Source organism: Xiphophorus couchianus, chromosome 16 (assembly GCF_001444195.1).
Source record: "Xiphophorus couchianus chromosome 16, X_couchianus-1.0, whole genome shotgun sequence".
Lineage (NCBI taxonomy): Eukaryota > Metazoa > Chordata > Actinopteri > Cyprinodontiformes > Poeciliidae > Xiphophorus > Xiphophorus couchianus.
In genome coordinates this window covers 6528291-6556011 of record NC_040243.1, presented here as the reverse complement: position 1 = coordinate 6556011, position 27721 = coordinate 6528291, and the positions used below count along the sequence as shown (strand labels likewise).

The following is a 27721-nucleotide window of genomic DNA, read 5'->3' as shown; positions in this document are numbered from 1 at the left end:
ACGATTATGACAAACAACAAAAATGCAGACGTGGCAAATTGGATGTGCAAGTGTTGGGGAAGTGTGTGTTCAGCTCTATTCTGCAACAAATCCACAACATTAAAATGTTTTGATTTATTTATCCAAAATATCTTTGAAAAATAAAAGAATGGGAGCTCATAAAGCTAATTCTTTGCAGATAAAAAAAGCAGCGTTGTTCTGAAAGCTCTGTTGAGGCAAATTAAAGCTTCATATTTGCTTTAGATTTTGATCAACCATCTTTAGTTTTGTTTTTCTTTCCACAATAATCCACCTTTAAATATTTATACTTAAGCTTTCAATTTCTTTCCAGAAATTTTTGAAGATTTGTATCAAGCTGAAAATATTTCTCTCAAATATCTGACAGTAAATAAGTAATCCTAACTCGTTCTCTGAAGATATTTAGAGACTTTGAACAGTTTGGGGAAATCTTTTTGTTTGTTGGAAGAAAAGATGATTACTCCCTTCTTTAATTTCTGCAGTTCAGAGTGACTGTCATCTTCTGCCTAATTATTTAGTGGGTGAATCAAGAAGGCGCCTTTGTTTTTCATTTCAATCAAAACCTTGTGGAATTCAGCGATAAATCACAAAGGCGGCAGAGTTATGCATGGAGTTATTGTCCATGTATTCAAGCAAAAATAAGAACAATTGATTACTTTCCAACTGGGCTGATGCAAAGTGACGGTAAGTCACAAGGGACAATATTTCAATGTTTATTGCTGACTGCTGCAGGTGTATCATGTTTATTGAAGCGATTCACAGCCAGTGCATTAGTAATGAATAGATGATTCACAAATGATACATAATTTAAAGATTCCTTGCTCAAGAATGTGCTGACAGTGTTTTGAGGCTGCTGTTTTATATGTGGCAACAGAAGTTATATGTGAAGCAAATACAAGGTCTGCTGATGAAAGATACACAGACTCTGTGCATTATTTAGTCTAAGTCAATCTTGCTTTTAGTCTGGAGCTCAAACACACACACCAAGACACATTAAAATTTTTCCATTGGGAGTGTGTGAAGCTCATTACCGACTCAATAAACACCTTGTTGAGGCTGAAACACTAGTCATGTTCATTATGCTAAACTCTTTTGGTAATTTTCAGAGGAAATTATGTTCTATTTCAGAAAGTGGCTGCCTGCATGTTTATGAAAAATGGAGCAGGTGTTACGCACCAAAGGTTTGATTTGAAGACTTGAATTAGCACACGTGCACAATAAATGTGCATTCACACACCTTTTTGGACACCCAAAGTGACACAAAGATGCAGCCGCAAGTGTGTGCGCGTGCACACACACGTGCACGGACGCACACACACACACACACACCCACACACCATGAGACCCACCTTCCACCACTCCTCATTAGAATCGTCTGTGACCTGCACCCGATCGCCAGGACTATTGGAGGAAAAAACATGAGAGTTTTTAAAAAGATGCATGATTGGGATGGAAAAAAGGGGGAGAAGGAGACAAGATGGGGGATGCATGGCAGACAGATGAGGCACTGTAAGAGCACAGAAAACGAGCTTAGCTGAAGCACAAAAGATAACATTATCTAACTGACAAAAAGCTGTAGAGCCCATGGTTACAAAGCCACAGCAGTTAAAATGCGGCCGAGTCTTTGTGTCTTTTTACAAAGGTGACAAAGGCATGGGAGTCATAAGTTTTACGTTTTGAACTGTGTAGTTCCTGCCGCAGTGCTGATGAAAACACGGCTCCGTCTGCAGCCGACCCAACCTGCATTTTTATTGTGCTGCCGGGTTTTGATGAGACCCTTTACTGCAGCCGCCTCCGTCCCAGATACACAGGGAGGAATTATGCTCCAATTGTTTGTCTGTACATCAGTTCTCCTGAGTGTCAGCACTAAACAGTGTGATATATGGTGAGATAATATCATATATCATACACTCATAATCTCAACTCTTTAAATATGCATAGAAATATTGTTCCGGTAATTATTGCTAAAACACAGTTATTGAATATATTTTGGAGCCATTTTTCCAACTTTTTTTTTTAAGTATATTGATATAACTTTAAGGTAACTGTGGGATTGACCTACTTTAAGCCATGACTGTGAAAACACCACTTATGCTTGATGGCAAGAAGAAGCACTTTTACTGCAAAATAAGACAGTGGCTCCAAATCTACAACAACGTCTACCTATATTTTTATTATTATTGTTGACATACATGACAACTTATATCAAAAACATTTCTTGTTTTTCTTTTTGTGCTTAGAGGAGAAATGAATGTCTTTCAGATGTTAGTTATTTGCAGTATATAGGTTTTTGTTTTGTTTTTTCAGGTTTGATAAATGTGATACTTTAAGCACCCACCACACAACATGCTATTATGGTCTAGACACGAATTAAAATATATAAAATGCTGAAATACATGTAACTTGATAAAATCTCTGACTTGCCTTTTGAACAGAACTTTGGCATAAGAACTTCATCAGGACACCAGACTGACTTAAAGTCATGTTTTATCCTTCTGATGATAATCATTAGATTATTAAACAGTGTTTTTGAAACTGAAGCTATTGTAGGACATTATGTGATTTTTTTTAATGCTCAATAAGAATGCATGTGAATACATGCCAAAAGTTCTTGAAAGTAATCATTTTGCCTGCTAGTTTAAATCCCAGTGAGCGTTGAAATAAATGTTCTCTTTTCTGTTTTCATAGAAAGATTGAAAAGACATTCTTTTCATTTGTTTTCGAACTCTCTTTCTCCCCGAGAACGCACACAATAAGTTTTGAAAAAATAAAATTTATTTTACTAAAGTAGATCCAATGAACTGCGCAGTTTCTGAGTCAAACTCTCGATGATAAAAAATACTCAGGCAAGAGAGGGAGGGAGAGAGGGAAATTGATGGATGGATGGGTGGATGGATGGATGGGTGGATGGATGGATGACTATTGAAATTTATTCTCAATTCTTATTAGTGACAAGATCTAGTATGATAATTATGTTTTAATTGGAGTATCAATATTGTGTTTCTTAAATATATTTTTCATATATGTTTGATTTGTACTTAACTCTGTCTAAAGTGTAAGATTGTTGGCTAATTAAGTAAAAACATGATCACTTCAGATTAGAAAACAAGAGTCAGAGTTAACAGCGTTTATTTCACCTCATTAGTTTTTGTGCCACATGGATTTTGTGCTTTCTCCTTTTTTTGAGTGAATCCTGGGAACTGAAATAAAACCGGACTGCTGTCCAAGCCGGTTGTAAAGTTTTTCATCTTCACCCGTCCTGGGAGAAGCACATCCCCCTTTCTTTAAATTCTGCACTCATACACTCGGAGCCGGATCACAGATGGCTCTTAACAGTCTCGGTGCTCTGCTTTTGTGAGTGCTGTCCTCTAACCATCAATACACTCTCAGAATACCCTCACATCACAAGGTCTACCCACAATCCTCTTTTCTTGTCCTTCATCTCTCAGAACTTCTACTTTGATTTTTGCCCTTTGGTTGTAGTGACTATTTCTTACTTTCACTATTCTATGCAATTTCCTTCCTCGTCTCGCTTTCCTTTCTCAGTGGCTCATTGTCTCCATCCTCTCCCTTGCTTGGAGCACAGCTAATCTACGTTACTTCTACATGGGAACAACAAAGGGATCCAAATTTATAATTAATTGTCCTTAGGAGCACCCTGAAATTGTCCTCTAAAACTGACAGGGACATTTTATCCTGCAGGAATAACCACCAGGGTAAATCTTAGGGAGAAACTATAAACACAGACAGCAGCAAAACATGCTGACACACATGTCCTCACTTGTGGTCATGTGGTCACAAAAAAAAAAAAAATCCTTTTTGTCTGGCTTTTACTCACTGTAATTCCAGGTCATTCAGCTCCTGAGGCAGGAACCTGTAGAGTGCTACATAGGTGTGGATGGAGTGGACTTCAATGCGCTTGGGCACCTGGATACAGGGTTATTCGGGTTGTGAGATAGAAATACAAATGCCAGAAATGAAACAACAAAGGCTGACCTTCACAGGGTGGCTGACTGAACAGAGCTCTACCTTTGAACTGCTGTCCTCTGCAGGAATCTCTGCTTGCTCGCAGCTCTGCTCCACCTCCTTCTCCATCTCTTCCTCTGGAACAGCGGCGTCTGGAAGCGGCGCGAGGATTTCTGTGAAAGTAGCGAAAAATAAAAGACCCTTACAATTATGCGGTTGAAATTTTTTTAACAAGCAAACAAATGAAATATCTCTCTCATGCAGGCAGTCATGCACAGGTAAACGCAGCAGAGACATTGACCCACACACAGCACATTTCACATACACATAGCAGCATTTACCCCCCATCTCCTGAGTTATTTCCTCCTCCATGCTGCACTGTCTCTCCTGCCTCTCCTCACCTCCCTCCCCCTTGAGGAATGAAATAAAGAGGAAACAATAAAATGTTAGCACCCAGCTGCCAAAGACAACGTACATTTGCTCAACAGATGTCTAATTAGTTTGTTGTCCTCCATTAAGAATACTATTTTCTGAATTATCTTAGCTGACTTTGCCAGAGATGACAATGGTAGATAAACTAGGGGTTCAAATTTTGGGAGGGAACATTGATATCATAATTATACATAAAAATACATCTTAGTGTAAGTGCTTAATGGCAGTCTTCACTGTCAAACTGAAACAAGCAGTTAGTAGCTTTAGTGATCAGTTACTATTTCACTTAGTGGTGGGCTGATTTGGATAGATTTGCTCCCTTATTAAACGAAATCATTAGTAAAAACTTCTTTTTGTGTTTTTTTTTTCAGGTTACAAACTAAAACTTGTTTGATGGAACGGTTAAGTGAAGTGTAGACTGTTACGGGTGATCGTCAAAAAAGATGCAACAGTGATCCGGTGAAGGAGAGCCAAGGAATAATGAAGACATCTAGTGCACATGGCAAATCTTAGAACAAAAAAAATAACATTCAAATGTGAAATATGTAAACTTCTTAATGGTGGAATGTAATCAATGTAAAAAGAAGAGAAAAAATTGAGTGAAGCAAACAACTATATACATGAAAGCAACATTAACATAAACAGAACAGGAGATAGTCATTCAACAAATCAAAACACAAAGCATACACTGTACAACAGTTGAATTGCATTTACTTGTGTCTATCTTCTACTCAAATAAATGCATCAAGTTTTAGATTTTTACCTAAATGTGTGAGTTTCCAAAAGATAAATGTGCAGTAGTAAGCTTTGTTTGCTTTTTATTAATTTTGTCAAAGCTCCAAGAGTTGAATAAACTAGAGTTTTTGGGTTAGCATTTTTTTTAAAATTGAAAGAAGAAAAAGCCAGGAGTGGGAATTATTTCCCAGTGTACTTAGCGGCTTGTTTTTGTATCCTGAGAAGGAAGTGTGTTACGTTGATCTGACCTTGGTGTTTTATTAAGGCAAATGTTTATTTTAATGCAACTGACAGTTTGCAAAGCTAGAGGATAATGTTCTGTTCACATTAAATGTTTCTGAGCTGACTAAGCAGTTATTTTAACTTGATATTGTGAGTAAGAATTATAGAGAAATTTGTGCTCTTCCACTAGGTCAGAGAATTTTCTTTTCTTGCATATTGTGAAATAATTATTTGGTTTAAATTGTAGCAATAAGTTAAAACTCAATTAATTTTTTAATTAATAAAAAAAACAATGTTAGACAACTTGTTAAATCAACTTAAAGAACTTCAATTTCTGAGTTAAAACCAATGCAATTTTCTTGTTTACTTAAGTTGCATTTTCAAGGCAAAAGGTGGACTTTCACTTGCAAATTAAACCACCTTCAAATGTTTTACAGTGTAGTAGTGACCAGTTTCCCTCCTTACATGTCCATTTCTAAAGGGATTTAAACCTTTTTATTTGACATTTTTAATTGTTTTGTCTAAATATTACATTATGCTTCATGTTTACACCTTTATATAAAGCATAAAATGACTCTGTAAAGCTCCCAGTAGAAATTTACAACCTACTAAATGTTCTGTACCATGAATTTGTATGCATGACCTCAGTACCTGGTCAGTGATTCAATGGACCGGAGCAATCAAACCCAGTTTTATGGCTAAGACACACATTCAACTGTAATCTACCCTCATTGACAGGGGACATGATGCCGTACCAAGCTGCGCGTTGGTGATTCTGATAAACTGCCAAAACTGGAACGGCTCATCTGTGCCAAGGACGTCCCGTAGCGTAAGGCAGCATACACGGGGTCTACACGCATCCGCGCAGCCTCTGAAACCACACACACCACACAAACACATATTTACGCCTGAGTAAAAATCACATCCATAAATTATTAATTAACTCCAAGCTTCTGCTGCAGACACGCCACAATTAGGATGACACGCTGAGATAATGCTGTACATCATAGATATTGCGCCTGTGAGAATCTGGAGGAAGGGGGCTAAATATAACAGCAGTAATGCATTCAGTCCTGGGCCAAAGTGACCCACTTAACATCTGAAAGTGCGCAGCAGCCAAAAGTTAAGAAGACATCAAGACAGTCTAATAACTCTACTGAGTCTTAGTTTAAGGGTTGTGATATATCTGGAGCTGTAGCGAGTACAAAGAGAATAAGATACGATATTTAAAATATGGAAATCCCCTCAAAGTCTTCATCTCTGCATTTCGTGTAGACCGCAATGCTCAGTGCTACCGCAGCATATTCTAGGTTAGGAAGGAGATTTTCTGCTCTTATTTCCATCCACCTCGACATAAGTGGAATGGAAGGCAGATGGATTTTTTCTTTTTTTGCTATAGTTGCACATATGTTTGTGTGCAAGTGTGTATGTCTGTGCAGGATGAAGCAGAAACGATTTGCAATTTCATACCGAATGAAATACCACTGTGCTGTCATCAGAAAAATTCACCAGGAATCCGAAAAATTTAAAATTCTGACATAAGACTGAAATCAGATGGGTATTTAAGAGTGAACTTCCCTGGAGGAAGTGCTTCTGCAAAATGAAGTAATCACAGAGGACTAAATAAACCTTGTTCACAGACTTTCAGCTTCAGACAAATCCCTCTCATAGCAGGGAGAAGACCTTGGGTTTTTTATTTGTATCTTGCTGAACGAGTATCTGAGAATTGAAAATGTAAAATGACTCTAGCTGTAACCTTAGCATCTAAACATGAAAGTTGATTCTTGTTTTAGCATGTCCCACATTGTGCTGTGAAAACAAGATTGCGACCTAAAGCACCAACTGTCCTTCACCGTACTCTTGGAGAGTACTCTACTTGTCAAAGTAAATCTGCTGGTTTTCTCCTTGGCATTCAGATGAAAATTATAATTGGTACACTGCCAGACAGGACACAAAAAAAGGCATGTAGCCTACATAATAAAGCTAAGAAAAGGTTTCAAAAATTACAACCTGCGTTTTATAGAGTTAGTGTAGTATACATCAGCCCATGTTTGAGTAGTTGATGTTACATTGTTTTGTGCTAATCTAGTTTTAATGCCAAAACATATTTGTTTTCAATTATGCAATATAAATTGGAAGAAATATTAAAATGTTTTCATCTTTAACACTGATGAAAACTGTGAATTAGATGCAAATACCAGTTCTGATATTCTCGCAGTGTTTACAAGTTATTTGTAATTTATCTCTCACTCTGTCACATAAAAGATTTAAAAGCAGTGGAGGCTAAATTGTTTTATGACTTCCAATTATTAACTTGCTTGACGTCTTTATTTATCAGACTTTTCGTTTGAATAAAATGGATGCAGTGCTGAGAAATGGATGAGTTTCTCAGCACTGGAGAGAAACTCATCCATTGTTTTCTTTCCTACCATCTGAGCCATCAATGAGAATGGAGTGGAGTAGATAGTAGTATATAGAAAACTTTTATCATCCAACCAAATCATATGCTGAAAACAGCTGGATAACTCTTTATGGGACGGACTTTGTTTTCAAGAGAACCAATTTAACATTTTAATACCATAGCATGTTGTAACAGTCTTAACAATATCATAATATCATAATAGTAATCAAGAGTAACATTACTTCTGTATTTTAATAAGTAGCAGGACATTGTGAGTTTGACAGATTGCAGACTCAGCATGTCCTGGCAGAGACCCATTCTTTGAGGTGATGGAGCTGCAGGTTGATTGCATCCTGATGCATGAGTTATACAAAAAGTCCCAGCATGAGATGCTGCGACTTAGTCAGCATTGTGTACTTCACACGAGGTGAGACACCACAGTAGCTGCTAGGGGTGTAACAACATATAGTGATATGAAAAAATGTGATATTAAAACACCACAAAATATCTCCTCAGACTGAAGTGTCTCACAAAACCCTTGGCCAATTGCTGTCAGTGTGCAACTTTGGTGAAAAGCCAGGGAACTGACAAGAGATATTGGACTCACACAAATACCTTAGTGTTTACCTGAGCATTAAACTTGATTGGAGCCACAACTATGATGGTCTTTACAGAGTAGACTATCTTCTGCGAACATTGAGGTTTCATGGAGCAGCAAGTGCTGAGACAAAGCAGTTAGATTAGCTCATTAGGAAGGCCAGCTAAAGATCTGAAAAAAAAGTTGAAGTGTTGTATAGCGTTTGTGTATAAGAAACAAGGGAGTAGAATGTTGGATGCCACCAGATCAATCTTTTTGTTGTCATCGCCGTTTCGTTTAAGTTTTCTTTACCATTTTTATGACTATAGCTAACAACTGAAAACTAAAGTTTAATTATTTGAGTCTTGCCACAATGGTCAAAAAACTACTGGCTGAATTTTCAGCAGACTTTATCTTAAAGGTATGTCTTGCTGGTGTCAGTTCAGTAGTTTTGGATGTGAAAGAAGTTTATCTTCAGTGCAGACAGAGTGTCTGCATCGTGTAGCATGAGGATAAATAACGTTATCCTCACAGAACAACAAAAGTTCAGTGCATACGGCATTGAAATGCAAGGCATATCTGCTGAAGTGTAACAGCAGCATTAGTTTTTTCCAATTAAATTAGTGAAATTTTATCCTTACTCATTCTTGTAAACTCAGTATTGTATCACTTCATGAGCTGGATATATTGTTACACCCCTCCTCACTACCTCTCTTTTCTTCCCCAAGGAAAACAGCAGCTCATCAAAAGATAAAGAAAAAAGGAATATTTTGGAGTCCTGTCAGGCAATGGTGTAAAAGCAGGGCTTTAGAAATTCAACATGTGTTCAAAACCTCATTTATGAGGTGTAACCACATCTCAGGAGAGAGTTGGAAAGAGCTCATGCTGATTATAAATTAGGAAGCATTTCAATGTTTATGGAGATTTTAAACATGCAAACTGCAGTGCCTGTCTTTAAGCTTCAACAGTCTGGGGTTATACATATAATCATAAACAGATTAAAAAACATAAACATCACAGCTTGCAAATATTTATTCACATACTTTCAGAGTGCAGACCATCCACCAGCCTCCCAGAAAGACTGAAGTTGTTGTTCTTCTTTATCTTTTCCCACTTCATGCTTCCGTAGTTGTAAGGTGAGAGGGAGGTGGCTCTGGGTTTGTTACGGTACAAATGGAAGCGCACAAAAATCTAAAAATACCCCAAATCACTAGACAGAGCAAAGTCACAAACAAAAGCACAGAGACGCAAACAAACCTGTGCACCCACTTTCACAAACACACGCGTGCACACAAGCACTCTCCGAATGCTCACCCTGGCTTGGCTGAACTTCCTTGACGACAGCCAATTGGTCATTGACGAGCATCGGCGAGCTGAAGTTTCGCTTGAATGCTCCAGACTAATGGAGGGAAGCAGAAAGCAAAATGACTTTTTCAGCTTCCGTTACTTCCTGTGTACAGATCTGGACCATGGGAAAATGGACTCGACTGCGAAGCGATTTTAGGACCCCAATAAAGTCATATCAAAAACACAAAAAGGCACACTGACGAGCATGAGAGCGCTGCCAGACCTGAGCACCTGCTGCAGGAAGAAGAAATTATTTCTGTATTTATCTGCTGCCTTCATTGGTGGACAATGAATTCACACGACAACTTTCGCGTATGCATTGCTTAGATACAAGCATGGACAAGGAAGCTTGTGTTTGTGAGTCCCTGTGATTGCAATTTCACACTGAATTAAGCACAGTAAGTGTCTCAGCTGAGATCAGTTTGTCTCTGTCTTTACTTGCAAATTTAGACGCTCTGAGTCTCTTTGCCATGTTGAGAAAGAAAACAAAATGTTTCTCCTCATTATAAGATGTATTTTACCTTTCCATGCCCTTTTCACTACCCTGCATCTCCTCCTGATTGTAGAAAGCTGTCAAACTGCAGTGCGCTGTCTTCAACAAAGTGCTCTTTAAATGTTCACAGTTGCTCTCAGAAGGTCTCGTCTCCTGCTGCATACTAATGTTTTCACCTATCCACAAGAAAAGTTACTAGAAATCAAACTTTGAAATCACTGGAGAGGAAATTTATAATTCCCTTGCAACGTATGTTTTTTTTGACAACCAAATTTATTTATCATTGCAATTGATAATGGTTTGGTCTAAAATAATTTCAAGCATCAATGTTTTTTTTGTGTGTTTTTTTTTTTTAATCCAAAGTCAACCAATATAATTCATGGTTTGTGATATCTGAATAAATATTATATGAACATGTCAGCAGTTAGATTAAATGTGGTAAAAAGGGTGGAAAGCCTGTTTGATAGTAGTACCCAGATCTGATGACTGAATTGATTATGACTTCAGATTGGAGTGATGCATTTATTTTTAACAACTGCAAGAAAAATAAAATTACAAAAAATCCCAGTGGTAAAGCAGTACAGACCTCCATTGCAGGAAAAATAAATGATACTGGTTGATAATGTGACACGAGGCAGCAAAATTCGACAGTAGATGGTGAGGTTTGAAATGAAGCAGCAAGGGAATTTTGCAAATATCCTACAGAGATTCTGAAGCACTTTCATCTAGTCTCAGACTTTTTTCCTGACAGACAATTCAGATGAAGATCAGACAGAGGGAGAGCTGAAGTTGCAAAGGTTTCAACCTTACTTGTTTGAGTAAGAGTTGTGATGGAAAAATTACAATAAGGTCACATCTGCTAGTCATGTTATATGGAATGATTGTGAACTCTCACCAAAAGAACTGTTTGGGTTACATGTAGAAGGTTGGAAGTTGTTTTCTACAGCTGCATCAGAACCAGACTGTCTCGCCCCTTGTTGTTAATTCTTTATCCTTGGTATAAAACTCATGTGTTGTCTCTGCCTGACAGAGCTTTTCATCCAGACTTGTTTCATTACTGATTGTCCTACAAGCTCTCTGTATTGTGCACAATATATGAATAAACCTGATTGAGTGATTTCACCTGAACAGTGCTTGGAAATAGTATTTTTTCCACGACAACTCAGACTCTCCACAGACCCGCAACAGCCTTTCTGGGTTTTAACTAGACCTTCCATTTCTTAATTCTTAACCAGTTTGAGGTGGACTATTATTATTATTATTATTATTATTATTGTGTTGTCATATGTTTGAACATTCTGGCTTTATGACATGTCCTTATTTTTTTTATTTTATTTAATTTACTGCTGCAAAACCCAGATGGTTCTGGTTCTGTTCAAATAGCTTTTTCTCAAGATAGTTCACTTGTTACAATGAGTATAAGAAGTGTTTGAATGTATTAATTGAAAAAGTAGTCATGTTGCTTATTCACATTGCTTCACATTTCTTCTCAGGTTTTTGCTCATCAATTGGTAATTATTCTAAATAAACTGAGGGCTTAAAGTCTAATTTGTATTTTTTGCATTGGCTTTGCAATGCAAGGCCAAATGCATGTTCTCAAGGTAGATTCAGTAATTAACACCTCGACTCATGTTTAATTTTTCATGTTTTTTATGCTTCTGTGGAGCTTTTTGTTTATAGTCTTGCAAAACTTGGACATATTTTCCCCACACTGGTGACAAGGAATCTCTATTATGGGAGAAACTGTAAATGTTTAAAAAAAAAAAAATTATGCAGCATAAAATTGCATATACCTTTCCATGGCATTGCTGCTGCGAGAGTTCTGATGTGCACCACAGGTGAGCAGCCATCTTGCATGTTTTACACCGCAGAGCTTGTTTGGAGTTTCCTACAGAGAGGGTTAGACAAAGAATTAAAGACACGGAAGACGGACATAGATGTAGCCACAATGAAAGAGAAACAAACAAACAAAAAAAACTGAAGCAGCAGGGTGCATAAAAAGTGTGAAAAGAACAAAGTGGCCTACAGATCACAGAAGCAGATCTGTGTCTTCTCAGATTATCAAGCTCTGTTCTGTTGCAACTGCAAATACTAACAGCTTATAATCAACAGCTCTTAAAATATGGCAAGATTGAAAAGCAGCTGGAGATATTTCAGACATAATAGATTTAGGAATGATTCATCAAGTGTTTTCATTTTCACTTAAAGTGTTGGAATGATAAAAAAAAAAAAACAGTCTCCAGATGTTTTCTTCCTAATTTCTGATGAGATAATCACTATTTATAATGTTTATACGCATGAAGAGGCCAAAACCTTGGTTTTTATTTTAGAACCAAAGAAGAGTGATTTCTGAATTTGCTGCAGATGAGGATAACATCAACAAGCTACTTAAGAAAGAAGGGGAAAAATTAGAGGGCTTTAAGAAAGCACAGTTTTTACTTTAAAGAGGAAAATTGATTCTACTTAATCAGCTTAACAAGGAGAAAGGATGCTAGACTTTATTTGAGGACTACTGATGAGTGCAGCCAGGGCGAAGTGATGCATTACATAAATAAACCCCACAATGCATGTAAAACAACAGCCTGGACGCAAACACAGGGGAGCAGGTAGGAGGCTGTAATCAGTCATACTGACAGGAAACACATTTAGGAGAAATACTAGTAGTTTTTAGCTCATAAGAGCAGCAAGGCAGAGATAAAAGAAAACTACACTCAAGCTGCACTGAAGAAAATGAGTCAGTTTTAATTAAATGTCCACTTAATGGAGCCAAAACAAATCTGGTTGTTTGAAAGTTTGTCAGCTTATAAAAATGTGTTTGGTGTGTTGCACGCGTTCTTTAACCTTCTATTTAAGGTTATTTGTACAACTTATCCAAGGTTTTAAAACTACAAGCTAGACTTTTTGTAAGAAAAATCACACTGACATTTAACATCTATAACAGTATGTCATGATCCATTTTATGTTTTCTTGCTATTTAGCTGTAAATCATTGGAGTCTACCACCCCAAAAGCATGTTTCTGGGTCTCTGATGACACCACATGAGGTATAATACAATTGAAACAGGTTCTTTAATTGTTTTTCTTTATTTCCCTGTTTTGAAATCAAGGTTGTCCTTCACCAGTGTTTCCTAATATTCTGTGGAGCAAAACAAAATATTCAGGGTTTAGAACACTGCCTGGATTTAAGTAAAATTTGGCAACAGTAAAAGGTTTGCGAAAGAGGTTCAGGACAAACTGGAATGTAACTCAAAAGCTGCACAACACGTATGAACATTTTCGAAAATTGTTTGCTAATGCCTGCTGATCAACTTCTCTTTTACCTCTTGTGATGCCATTGACCTGAATACACAAAACAAAAAGACCAGTTTTGAATCTCAAAGCACATTTTAACCTCTAAGTTGCACATACATTCCCACATCCCCTCCACAAATGGTCATCAGTCTGAGCCAAATATAGCGACATGGAATCATGTAATCTTGTGGGAACAGCTTTAGCACCTTACCCACTATCATGTGCTTGCAGTGCTGGCAGTTGGTGGGCTTCCGAAAAATGTGGTCCTGAAAACAGTGGTTAATCTGAGCTCGGGGAGGCTTTGCAGGCAGTGATGGAGAAAGGCTGAGAGACGGTGAGTGGGAACAGATGGAGGGGTTGGGGCTAAGAGACGGTGAAATGGAGGGTGAGCGTTCGCCAACGAGAGGGGAGCCGGGTGGCAGCGGAGGAGAAGGCGGTGGTGGGTCAGTAATAAAGTCGGCGGGCAGGCGAGCGTTGCTGTAGGACCTCTGAAAGAAGTTCTCCACGCTCTTGCTGCGCATCATGGTCTTGAAGGACAGTGAGCGTTTCAATCTCTGGAGCTGCACACATTGACGAAGACAGGAAGGAAAACAGATAATAAACACGAGCTGAGCAGGAGGCAATAACACATGCTGAATGCACCCTCAGGACAGCACAAGCAATATCCCAGCATCCATAAACAAAACGCCATGCTCTCACCAGTTCTCATTGGGGATATAGGGTGACTCACAGCACGCAATATTACCTCATGTGAATAAAATATTAATAGCGAAGTTTCAAAGTTCTCTTAAGTGAGACAAAGTGTTCCTCATTCGATTGGTTTGTGGTTAAACAAGATAAGCCAATTCTCTTTATGACCATCTGCTGTTATATATTGAACTCTGCCGCGTGTAAATGTTTTTTTCTTCAGTAGTGGTCAAAGGGAGGTGTTGTCATTAAATGAAATGGGTTTACACAGTGTTATCATGTGCTAACAGCATATCCAAGTGATGCTGCTAGTACGACTGATGACATAAAAGGTTTGCACTGAGAAAACAAGGCTAAATCCAAACATTACAGCAAAATTGTGTTGTATAAAAGTCTTTCCTAAACCCTCACTTAGCAAAATATTCCTAAAAAGTTTTGAATTGGTGCTAAATGGGATATTTTTAGGACTTTCACCGCTTTCTTCACTTGTTTTGGGAATAATATTTAAGAAGAACCAACTTTAAGTCACATCTGTTGGCACTTTGTTACAACCAGCTTGTCATAAATACATTCTGATTACATTATTTTTGTTTTTTACTTTTACATCTTTTACTAATATTTACAGTAATGCACTAAAAGTCAAAAAGACCTGCAGCAGTGGATATATTATTCAGTTTTTGCTGTGTTTTGATTCTGGTTCCTAAACACATCATTTCAAAAAATATGAATCTTCTTTTGTCCTCCACTTTCCTCATTGTTCTAAACAAATATTAAATCAAACATCTGTGAAGAACCTCCAAGGAGCTTAAAGAAAAATTTATTAATACCACTTTACAATAGAACAAACCCTCGCTCCTTTGAAGCAATTTTAAAGAAATATGCCATATAAATCTTTGCACAAGTTCTAACAGAACATAAAGACATAACTGGCTGTTGCTGTATTTCAAAAACCACAAAAGCAGAAAAATTCTACTGAGCTGCAGTTGCTTGGCATTGATTGATGGATGGACGTTTCTAGAAATTTGCCTGCTGCTTTGCACGTATATGCTCATGATGCGCACTGACATGCCGCTTCAGTCAGCGAGGAAGCTGCCCTCTTGAAGGGGAAGAGTGGCGTTGCACACACACCCCAACAGACAGACACACAGACAGATAATCAGAGCAATGCAGACGCTATGTGCGCAGATGCACCGTCTGTTTGCACTCGTTCTGCTCGGTGCCAAACTTAATCACTTTACGGGGACATGTTGTTTGCAGCTCGGTGTGTCTGGTAATGAGATATGAAGACAGTTTGTCTATTTAAGAGTATGCATCTGTGTGTGGGACACATAGAGGCAAACGCACAGAGACTAAAGAGTAAGTGCATTTGCTCTCTCCATATGTTTCCTGCATAATTTCATTTGGATAATATAACCTCATTAGATTAAAACGATGAATACTCTGTTTGCCGTTAACTGTTACAGCTCTGTTTGCACTTAAGGTTTTCTGCTTTTGGCGGCCCTTCGTGGCTCAAATTTTGAAATTTAACCCAGGTATTTTTAATAACGATTCATAGAAAAAAAGAGAATCTAAAATGTATTTGTCCTTTTTACCATCATGTAACTCAGGTAACATGAATCTTAATTTTATTTTCGCTTTCTTTTAACAAATGTCCAACCAAGGACTGGGTTTGCAAATTAGCCTGTGACTAGAAAACCTATGTACATTACAATGATTGCTCTGTGTTTTATCATGTAACATTGTTTAATGTGCTGTGCTTGATTAAATACTGTAAATCTGAATTGCATGTGTTTGATGTGTCACATTCATATGTACATTTTTTTCCTCTGACTCTCTTTTTCTCTCTTTTGTCTGTATTCTATAAAAGCTTTCAACTAATAGGTGACTTTATTCATATATTCTGGAAAAGTACTGAAACGCATGAACTTGCAATACTTGATTTAGGTATTTTCCAAATCTTGATAATAATTTACTCATTTATTTATGTCTGTCCATTAATTTGTGTGTATGTTTCCATCTGCATATTTATCCAAGTCTGGTTTTAAAAAAAATAAAAACAATCTCTTTCAATTGCAATTTATTTCTTTTCACTTTGCGATTAAAAACTGCCCCTGAACAAACAGATTTTTCCCCCTTACAGTGCATTGTTGGTTATAATTTGATTTTCATGTAAACAACTGAAAGAAAACAACAACAAAGTCTGTTCAAAGTGGTTGTTACTGATTGCTCTGATTGTTGCCCCAGCTTCATTATTAAGGCTTAAACAATAAATTCAATTCAGTTTATTTATAAAGGGCTAATTCACAATAAAAGTCGTCTCAAGGCACTTTGCCAGACAAATAGATCTAATTTATATACATAAAAATGCACAGAGAATCTGTGGGTCTAAATAAATTCAGTTTTATCACTCCCTTCCAGCCATCAGTCAATGTTTTTTAAGTCTTTAATATTTTTATTTATTTCACTTTTTTCCAACTCTGCCTATTTCCAGCTGGAGCCGAGCTCATAATCAGAGCAGTCGAGTGGTAGCATAACAGCGCCGGCTGAAGCACATGTCTCAATTACTGTCAGTGTGCAGCTCTAAAAAGCCTTCCCGTTACCCTTCATTTGAGCATTACGTGAGCGGATCCTACTATGGAGTCAAAGCCAAAGTGACCTCACGCTCGAAAGGGAGGCATCACTACGCCATCTCACATGAATCTCTGTGGCAGGTGAGAAGCTCAGATGGTAAGAAGAGAGATAGGTTCAGAGGAGGCATTTAACATGTGAACAAAGTCATTGTGGCAAAGCCATGTAACTCGATTTCATACAAATCAAGTCAGCTTTTTGAATGTAGCCAGTAATAGAAAGGTTTTCAGGCACAGAAACCAGAGAGGGTGATTCTTGCTGATGATACCAGAGGGGGAAATCATCAAATTTGTCTTATTTTAGAAGAGAAACCGATGCTTCAAATGCATGCCACTTAGAGCCGGAGCCATTAGGGAGGTGCATGTTTCCCCTTAAAGTACTTTTAGACACTGCATCCGTCTTTTACACAATCAATGGCCAAAGTCAAAGAGCCACAAATGACAAAGTAATGTTTCCTGCACTTTTATTTGTAAAGTAACAATTCCTGCATTAACCAGTCTTTTGTTGTACGAAACAAAAGACCAGATTCACTTGGACTGTTCCATTTCTGTATTTAGCTCCACGTTTTGCACATCTTTTCCGCCTGGCACAATTTTTGACTGAGGACCGTATTTAGTGGTGCAAACGTACAGAACAACTGGAGATGTTAATAATTTGCAGTATGCGACATGCCTCAAACATCTGGGAGAAATTACATTCAGTAAATTTTCAAATACAATATATATATAGTATATGCAGTATATATATATATTTGCACATGTCTGCTTTGTTTGAGAATCCTGCTCTTGGCAATCAGTGTAATTTACATAAATATACATGAAAACGAGCAATTTTAACATAAATTCATCCAGAATGTCTAATTCAAAAACAGAAAGTCTGAGTTTGGACACAGAGAGATATACTGTTAGCTTCAGGGTGCAGCCTAGGTTTATTTTCAAAATCTTTTAGCAAATCAAGCCTAATATCTTTACACTCATCAAAAAAAGTGTATAGCTCCCAAAGGAAAGTAGAACAAAACATTTGGGGCAGGTCTTCTTATTAGTAAATCATTAATCAATGCGTTAATAGCCATTTCATCTGGTTTAGGGTCCTACGGTGGTGGAGCTGATCCCGACAGTAAGCTATTTTTGTGGTCCAGTAGTTGCTTCTAAAACCATAAAAATCACCACAAAAATACTTTTATTTTATTCTTCTAACACAAAAAGTCTTAATGTTGAAGGGAATCCAAGTTCTCATCTCACAAGAACTGCATGAGTCCACCACCAATCACTGAAAACTCACAGGTTTTCAGTCTAAATGTCAAAAATCGAGGCTCTGCAAGAAGACAGCAGAGTCTGAACATCTATAAATCAATAATAAGACTTTTGCTGAATACAGACATGAGCTTCAGTTAAAATTTAATGAGGTCAGACTGAGATATTTATGGAATGTCTGAATGTGTCTAGAGGTCACAACCAAACAATAAAGTGTTGATTCTATCAGGAAGCTGCAGATATAAACAGCTTTTCTCCACAATATGCCGACGGCTTTCAGAGATCTCTGGAGTGAGGCACATTTTATTCATTGAACGTTGAATCGACTAACTCTCACAGTTTTTATATGCAACTGTAACATTAAATGTGCACTTTCAAACAGAGGCTTTTACTGTTGATGTATCGGCCCATTTTTGCTGCTTGGTTGAATGTCTAGAATGTTAAAGTTCCGCCCCCTTTTCAAATTTCTTCATTTCATATTTCGAAATATCAATCTCCATTTTTAAAATGTGGAAATATCCCTCTGTGCCATTTGAAGAAAAGTGGTGGTTCAGAATATATTGGAAAAAAAGAACCACTGAAGCGGATATACTCCTCCAGCTAATCCAATTAGAACAGCATAAAGTCCAAAGTGCTTTTTATAAGAAAGTCCACTTATCAGTGTATACGGGCAGTAAAGTTCCCTTTAACCAGCCACAGTCAAATACATGATCAACGTCACCGTGTCCGACCTTGTTCTTGTTCTAAGGAGGGATATTTCAGCCTTAAGAAACCAACTTTAGTGAAAATGTGCTGTGAAAGACAGTCTCCTGGCTCACACCAATTCTAGGTCAGTGGAAGAATATGTAGTTTAAAGGGAATTATATCTCTAAAGTAGAACACAAAGTATTTAAACTTCACCTTGTGAACACAAAAAGAAAAACATAACGTTTCTACAAACCTATCATCACCTATCACTTATCATAAAATCTGTTTCAAGCCTGTAAAAAAAAAAAAAATCTTCCTTCAGAAAAAAAACAGTGTGGACCCATTCTGTGTCCTAAAATTGGTTATTATGCATGGCTGGATGGCAGATTCCTGCTATGAATATGAGATAAGCAATGCATAATCACTGGCTGCCTCCAGTGTTCTTCTCCTATCATAAACGCTTGTACACACGCGATCAATCAAGCTCATTCACGCAGAACCACACACACACACACGCCATCTCTCTCCATCAACGTTTCAAGGATTGTTTAATGGAGGAGAAACTCATAGCGCCACGTATCTTTTCTGCCCTTCTGACCTAGACTCCAATATTTCAGAGGCTCACACCTTTATTGTAGTGTCAAATCAATAATGATCACAGCAGTGAAGGTGCGATCATTAATTAAGAAAGACCTTGGCCTCCTTCAGCTGCCAAAGAGGATTATGAAAATATTATCGCAGTGAGCTTCACATCAAGTTGTCTCTTCTGAGTTAACCTTAACCTGCTTAGTCAATGCAGTTTATTTTATTTTATTTTTTTATCTAAACATTCCCCAGATTGAATGACGCATGCAGAAAATTGATAATGTACCGACGTGACATGTAAAGCACGCTCAAGGTCGGCACATGACACAATGATATCACGCTGCAGCCCTCCCTGACTCACCGCCTACACCAGTCAAATTCAGTGTTGTAGCCTCTTCATTCGGGAAGTAAGTGAAGTGTTCGTTAACGAGATCTGAAGTTAACATAAAAGAGGGTCCTCTCAAAGAGTCGTTTGATTCAGTGGCAAACTCTGGAGATCAGAAACTGTAGTCATCTGTGTGATGCAGGTAGATCATTAGTAACACCTCAGCTGAATAAGTGAATACTGCACTGTTGTAGGGTAAGTTTCCTTCCCCTCTTTTGTAAAAGGATGAAGCTAGACCTTCATGAGGTCTCTGGATTTCCTTGGAGCTAACACAGTTCTGCAGGCGTTTTTGGTCTCTTCCAGAAAATCCAATTTAATTCCACCGGCAGCACAGAGAAGATTGCGGTCTTTAGTATCATGTCTCAGCAGCTACTGGATGGGTTGCTGTGAAATTTGCAACAAACTTTAAGGTTGCCCTCAGGAGGAATGTAAGGGTTAGTGATGCTGAAACATTATTTCATGTGCATCCCTACACACAGAGAGAGAAAGTGTGTGAGATGAAATTGTAGTTTGTGTGTAAAAAGATTGCCAACTTCACTTGACTTAATTTGTGCAAATTATACAATTTATTCACAAAATTTGGTTAATAGAAAATGAATTCAGGTGGTTTAACATGGATTTGGGATTATTTATATATATTTGGGGAGGGATTTGTCTCAGTCAAAGTGCTATAATAAATATTTCATCTTTCACCATTTCTAGATGATGTAAAACTCTTTTAGCCTCATAAAAACATACAATGCCAGCAATGTAATTTCTTATGAGCAAAGTGATCTTCTACAGACTTTGAATGCCACTGGATAGAAGTTTAATTTTAATGACTGTAATTATAATTTCATGTAATTTAGATTCGGAATTGGAACCAATAGTCACTTTCACACATGGTGAATGTCCTCCATATTTTACCACTGAGCCAGCTGTGCTGAAAGGCTGTACTCAGTGTGAATGTTTTTTAAAAATGAATAAATATTCTAGAGTGCACACTAGATAATTTGTGAAATTATCGTCTTTTGGCTAGCAAGCTGAAAAAAAAATGGGCCAATCAACTGGAGAAATGGGCAGACACATTTGGTATTGTTGTTGTTGACAGTGGTCAAAAACTCCCAGGCGTATTATTTACATGAGGAGAAAAGTGGTTTACCTGTTCACACTTCTCTCATGAAACACTCAAACGGCATCAAATACCCTGAGAGACCAAACAGCTCTCAACACAGACCAACATCACTGGCTGCTGTGCTCACATTCCTGCCAACGTTGGCAGCACATTGTTGGATGCTGCAGAGAAAGTCCACACTTCCTGACTGCCCTCTGAATCATTTTGGCAGCATACACATCTGTCCTTGATTTTCCTTTTTTTCTTTTTTGATATCCATCTATGTTGGAATTCGCTGCTGGTGGATTTCTCAGAGCATCTGCTAGTGGAGCCTCTCTCTGCCAGTCTTTTCCTGTCCAATTAAGACATGGACACATGTCTGAGTCTGATTAGATTACTTCAAAATTACCTCCTGTGAATGAGATTTCTATTTCAGAAATGCTCCTGATTAGGTGTTTTAAATAGACATGGAACTGAGACTTTAACAATGCATATTATTTCAACCCTGTTTTCCACAATAAACTCTTTTTGTAGGTACAAATTTAATCTGAAGTGCCAAGCCACTTCAAATGAGTTTACAAAAGAATAAATACTGCAATCTAAACTCTGCTAGGTTATTTATTTTTACCCAAGAGTCGATCTTCTGTTTTTGTTTTGGACTTTTTTTGTTAGTTTTTTGTCTTAACTTACTCAGGGCTTTAAAATATAATGCTCATAACATTTTAATTTTTTGTGTCCATGACTCTGCCCTCAGCCGCTGATGACAGCAGTTCTTTTCTCTGATCCTACTCAAAGCTGGAGCCAAGATAGCACCAGGTTATCAGTTCTCGTGCCAGAGATTTTGGTGGTAGAAACAGAAACAGTTGGTGTAAAACAAGCACTAGCACCAGTTTAGCACTGGAACTGGTTTGGAAAAACTGGAATTGGCAGGAAAAACACCAACAATGAGACAATGAGTTTCTGCTGTACATTTTTTCTGTGATAAGGGAGTTGCCCCTCCCATTGTCACTACATATTTCGTCAGGATGAGGGATTGCGGCAGCATGAATGACTCGACAATCTGTTGGTCTCGTTTAGAGATAACTTTTTAATAGCCGACAAAATATCATATGAATCTGAATGTACTATATTATAATTAAAATTACATTTATCTATGTAACTGGATGAAATTAAAATACATTTAATTTTAATGAGATGACTTTCATTATTTTAAACAGAGCTGTAAAAAAGCTTTTACCTCTGCAAAGATTCCTTCCATTTTTGCTGTTTTTTTTTGTTAAATTTGCATGTTCAGATTATTATGCAAATTTAAAAGCAAACAAAGATAACATAGTAAATGCAAAATGCGGTTTTTAAATTATGGCTTTATTTATTATTCAAAAATAAATGAGTAGAAAGAAATCTTTTACATCAGTGTGAAAGAATTCTGACCCACAATTCTTTGCAGGATTGTTTTAATTCAGCCATATTGATGGGTTTTTGAGCATCACCTTCTTTCTTAAGATCATGCAACAGTGCCTCCATTGAATACAAGTCCAAACTTTAACTAGACCATTTCAAAACCTGCTGTGAGACAGGCTTTATTCTGTGATTCCCTGTGCCACAAAGCTGATAGTACTCAGGCCTGGGTGTGGCTAGTTATTGAAATTAAAATAATCTTTGCAAGACAATGTTTTCAACCAGTTATTTCATGGGGTGATTACTTTTCAATTAAAGTTCTTGGTCCAAATTAGTTTGAATATGTGCTTTTTTAAAATTGCTATTTTATTTATTTAGGTTATCTTTATTTGATACAAAAGAATTGCTAAAGTGTGACAAAATGCAAAACCAGAGCAAGTCTGTAGTGAGTAAATACTCATCTCCCACTCTACACTGAATTAAAGTGAATTTCAAACAAAGCAGTGGAATTCAGGCAAGGCTGCATTAATCAATGCGAAGAGTGGATGCACTTAACAAAATTCATGACTTTGTTATTAAAGATATAATGTAGTTAAGCCAAAGCCGGCATTCAGTTCAACTGAACACCAATCGGTTCTGCCTGGAGTCGAATCACTGATGATTTCCTTTGGTCTCAGCTGGCGAGGAGGGTGGATATAGAGCAGATCGCCCCAAAGTGAGCACAGTTAGCTGGCAGCAATGTCAGCTTCTCATGGAGGACATCAAATATTTAGATGCAGCACAGAGCATCCAGTGGAGTGTCTGACTGCATCGCTTCGGAGTGTCACTTTGCTTCAAAAGTGCAGCCTGCAGTGTTTGTGCGTGGGCATCGGGAAGAGGAAGAGGCATGAGGTGGAGACAAAGACTCCACTCAAGGGAAAGTTGTCCATGAAGCAAATTAATGAGCTAGTGTTCTGCCATTAAAAAGCAAGCAATGGCAAAGCTTTCACAGCTCCACATCTTTGTTTAAACAGTTGAGTCAACAACTCAAATGGCATTGCAGGCACTTTGTAATGAGTCCAGGCTCCTGACAGGTAGGCCTATGTAGAGGAAAAATGATCTACAGCTGCATATTCAAGTCAAAATCTGCACTTGTAAAGCTTTCACTTGTGCATATTCCTGTGTAAATTCCAAAAGGAAAGAAGTGAGAGCAGCATTATAGGCTGGATAATTATTCAGCGAAAAAAAAACAAAAGAAAGTCATGCACATGCAGAAGCTTTCAAGGTTACAATTTATCTTTAGCTATTTGTACCAAGAATAGAAGATTAAAATACCTCTTTAAAAAAATAAATAGAAAATTGAACCGCATGTGTGTGTTGAAGAAACGTACAAGAGAGAAAGTGACATCAGACGTTACGTGGGAGATTACACCTAGTGACGCAGGCATAAAAATACAACTGCATTTGCGAAATGTTGTCACCCCCATTTCATAATCAATTATAACAGGTCTGGCGGGATGGGGAGGGGGGCGGGGGAGACGCTAAAAAGCATGAACAAACAAATTTCACTATTCAGCCAATTCCCATCGGATAATGGAGGGAACAGTTTGCAAAGTTTTGCCTGAATTTAAGTGTTTGTCCTTTTTTCACGTTTCAAGAGGATACATACAACATCTGAATAGTAAATGACTGAAGAATTTGCGCAACTTGCCTTGGATGTCATCGGCTGGATGGGCATGTTGTTTGGGGAGCGCTGGAGCTGCGAGTCGCTCTCCATCTCACTGTTCTCAGTCATCATTGGTACCGAGCCGGAGGAGGTCGATGCAAGCAAGAATACAAAAAAAACTTTTAGCTCCTCAAACTGGGTTCAGTCGGCGTGGTATTACTGCTTTACGCGAAACACCGGCAGAGAGCAGATCCACGTCAAATGGAGTGTGCGCACTGCTGCTGCTGCTGCTCCTGCGAGGTGACTCTCCACACCAATCACACGCTTATTGGGTAAATTAGAGACTGGTGCAGCTCATACACCAGCTGATTTTGCTTTATTTGTATTCAGGCCATGCGTGGACATGCGTTCAGCAAAGGTTCTGTCTCCTCTCTGTATTGCCCCGTGGATCGTCCTCCGGCGCGCACCAGAAAGCTCCAGTGTGGCACAAATTCCGTTCTCCAGGTGCCAAAAAAAGATTCAGAGGAGCGCAGCCTCGCGGTGTGAATCTCAAATCTCAAAACATTTTTTTAAAAAAAATAAATAAATAAATAAAAAACACAAAAAAATGACTCCTCCGAAAGATTTAAGGGGATCAACTGGCTAAAGATTCAAAGCGAACTCTGCAGTTCACAAACGCACAGACATAATTTTAAGCGCTATCCGAGACACGCCTTTCCATGCGTCTGAGACGCACGATTGGCGGTTTTCAACCCTCAATCAGGGCTCATTTCATAGAGAGATCATTTACTTTGAAACGACACACAGATTTCAAGCCAATTCGCCAACAGCACATTGGCAAATTGGCTTATAGAGTCTTGAATGTCTTGTACCATAGGCAGAATGTTTTAATTAAAACGTCCGTGGTCATTTTAGTTATGTTAAACCAAAGTTGCTTTGGGTCCTCTATTAATACTACATCCCATATTTGAAGACTAAACCCAAACAACACATAACCTCACCTCATGTAGTGTAATGAAGTATTTACACTAGCTCCATGTATTTTATTGGGATTTTATGTGGCAGCCCAAAACAAAATCGTCTATAATTTTGTACGTAATCTTGACCAATAAAATCTGAAAACTACTCTATGCATTTTTATTTTATTCTAACAGTGTTCCATACAGGATTGCCCAGTGCTTAGCTACATCCATCTCAGTCCAACTCTGATCAGTGTCTCTGTCGGTGCTGATAAAAAGTCGCTGCCACCATCATGTCTCACAGAGTGGGAATGATGTGCTCAGGATGGTTTCCAATTTTCCACTAAACCTGCTGTTTTGCATGTAGGCAAAAAAGATACGTTTTGTTCTCATCTTCTTAGCGCCTCTTCTGCATGTTTTCCGTGAAGCAAACTGGGCTTGTTTTTGGTCACATATGTGAGGCGCACTGAGTTGTGGATGTCTCCCTCTGAAGTTCCCATGGGCCTTGATGCATCTTTAATTAATGCTTTCCTTGCCTAAAATTTTAGTTAGGATTGATTGCAATGTTACACCTGTGCTATTCTCCTTCCATTTTTATATTATAGTTTGAAGCACTTTGAGAGATGTTCAAAATTTGGTTTATAATCTAATCTTCCTTTACACTTCTCATCTTTAGCCCTAATCCTACTCTATTTACTAAGTCAGTGACTTCTCAAGACAACTATTCATTCACACTGGATTTTATTCTGGAGCATCAGAGTAAATGGGGGGAACTCCAATAAATAGCAAACTTTTCAGATCTTTCTTTTTAAATGTTTTTGTGAACCACTTATTTTGTGTTGATCTTGTCACATACTGCTGATTAGTTTCTGATTGTAAGCTCAAGCGGTATATATGTTTGTAAAGATTGCATCAATCACACAGATACATATGAAAAGCATCAATTTATACATGACTCAGTCAAGTAAAAAATATCCATATTGCTGGACTTTTTTAAAATGTTTTGCAACACAGAGATTCGACTGCTACCATTTCTGTAAACACAGCTTTTGCCTGTACAACCTTACATAGGAATAATTAAAGTTGGAAAATAGGTCATTGTCAGTTCAAAATCTGAGGTAAAAGTAAAAATGGCCACCTTCTTAAAGTGCATTTTCTTGTGGCAAGTAGCAGCTGCTATTACTGTCATGAAAGTAGGAAATAAAAGATGACTGACACTTTTAAATGTAAGAAGCGCCCCTTACTTTTGTTATTTTTGCATTTTCTTTGCATTATTTCACCAAAGCCTGACATCAAAGTTTGCTTCGAGCAGTCAGAAAGTCTTTGGGTGCGTGTGAAGAAGATGGTTCAGTTATCGTATTAATTATATCTTCACACAGAGTCAGGAGACAGCATGTGGCAGAGTGAGAAACAATGAGCACAATAAGGAAAAATAAAACAAAAAATGACTTTTTCTATAGCAGTGTCTTTGCTGTTAAAAATAAACAGGAACGCAATATGTTGGCGTGCGATGATTTGTGCTCCAAACCATCTGTGTACAAACTCAGAAAAACAGAACAACAGAGACAACTGAATGAGAGGGGGGAGATTTACATTTCTTCCACTGAGCCACTTTCCTTTCATCTCTCTATGTGATGCCCCAGGTGCCACGATAACTCCGTCTAAAAATGAGCCCTAAACACAGGAGTGGAACACATACTTTCAGCTTTGGTGATTTGGAAATGGGAGAGATACAGCAAGACCGGTAGGAACAAAATGAGCTTCATGTGGCAGAAGACAGATCCCAGCCGTGACAGCGGTCGCCATGGTGCAGCCGCAGGACCAGAGCTGCTGCACTTTGGGAGCCCTCTGGGATAAATTGGCACCAATTGTTCATCTGTGCTTCTACCTCAGACACAACAATCTAAGCAAAAAGACAGAAATATCCAAGAAAGACGCTTCAAGTCTGCAGCCATCAGTCTGTGCTCTTATTAGTTTTATTTCTGCAAGGGAGATTTCCTCTTTCCACAAATTCCATTCTCAAGGTGCCAAAAAAAGATTCAGATCGGCGCAGTCTCGTGTTGTGAATCTCAAATCTCAAAACCTTTTTTTTTTTTAAACACAAAAAATTACTTCTCTGAAAGATAAGGGGATCTTATACCTATGTTTTTAAATCAGTAAAATTATTAAGATCTCATATTTTCAGATCAGGGCTGGCAGGAGGAGCAGTGATTTGCTCTGTTGCCTTGCAGCAGGAAGGTCAAGGTTTTTATCTTGATCAGGAATCTTTCGGTCTGCTTTCTCTCCAGGTGCTCCAGTTTCTTCCCACTGTCCAAAAACCTGACTGTTAGGGTAATTGGTCTCTCTAAATTGGCTCCATAGTATGAGTGTGTGTGTGCTTCTCTGTGTTGCTCTGTGATGGACTGGAAAGTTGCATCCTGCCTCTCCCATTAATTATAAAATCAGCATAAGGTCCATTAGTAAAGTGAAAATGAGTTCATGTCGAAGCAGGACATAGAAAAACACAGATCGCACCAAAATGCTGCTGCCAGAGTTTTTACCAATATCACAAAAAATGGAGCATGTAAAACCGGGTTCAGTTTTTTTTTTTTCTAAAAAAAAAGGGAGATTTTAAGGTTTTATTAATGTAACCGAATGACCTTGAGCTTTCAGTCATCTTCACACTTGCTTGACGGGTTTGAATTATCTCGATTTCATCAAAGAACAGCTTTATTTAGTGTTTTATGGACTGGAATTAAAAAGGGAGGCAGGATTAAACATATTTGGTTCAGCTCTGGAACAAACTCCATGGACAGCTAAGCTGTGCTGAAACTGTTGGCTCTTTCGAATCAGAACAAAACAAACAAACAAAAAACCTCACACAATTTACATCAGTTTTGTATTCAAAAGTTTGATTTGGCAGATCGTTTTATTGGTTCTT

The 27721-nt window shown here is 38.0% G+C and overlaps 1 protein-coding gene across 3 annotated transcripts in view; it reads right to left on the bottom strand.

Moving 5' to 3' along the window:
- The window catches only part of LOC114160411 (SH3 and cysteine-rich domain-containing protein 2), a 29698-nt gene extending 5088 nt beyond the window's left edge, over positions 1–24610 (bottom strand). For 2 of the 3 annotated variants that reach the window (XR_003598756.1, XM_028042998.1), the window contains exons 1-9: positions 23888–24609; positions 13693–14041; positions 11985–12079; positions 9666–9750; positions 6129–6244; positions 4326–4395; positions 4048–4157; positions 3857–3945; positions 1368–1419 (exon numbers count right to left, since the gene is read on the bottom strand). Coding sequence is in view for 2 of the 3 variants with exons in the window: in XM_028042998.1 (XP_027898799.1) it covers positions 1368–1419; positions 3857–3945; positions 4048–4157; positions 4326–4395; positions 6129–6244; positions 9666–9750; positions 11985–12079; positions 13693–14041; positions 23888–23974 (1053 nt within the window). In the remaining variant the exon portion in view is untranslated. Of the gene's footprint in view, positions 1–1367; positions 1420–3856; positions 3946–4047; positions 4158–4325; positions 4396–6128; positions 6245–9665; positions 9751–11984; positions 12080–13692; positions 14042–23887 lie in introns of all 3 variants that reach the window. The other variant, XM_028042999.1, reaches the window with a different exon arrangement.
- Positions 24611–27721: the final 3111 nt, after the last annotated feature.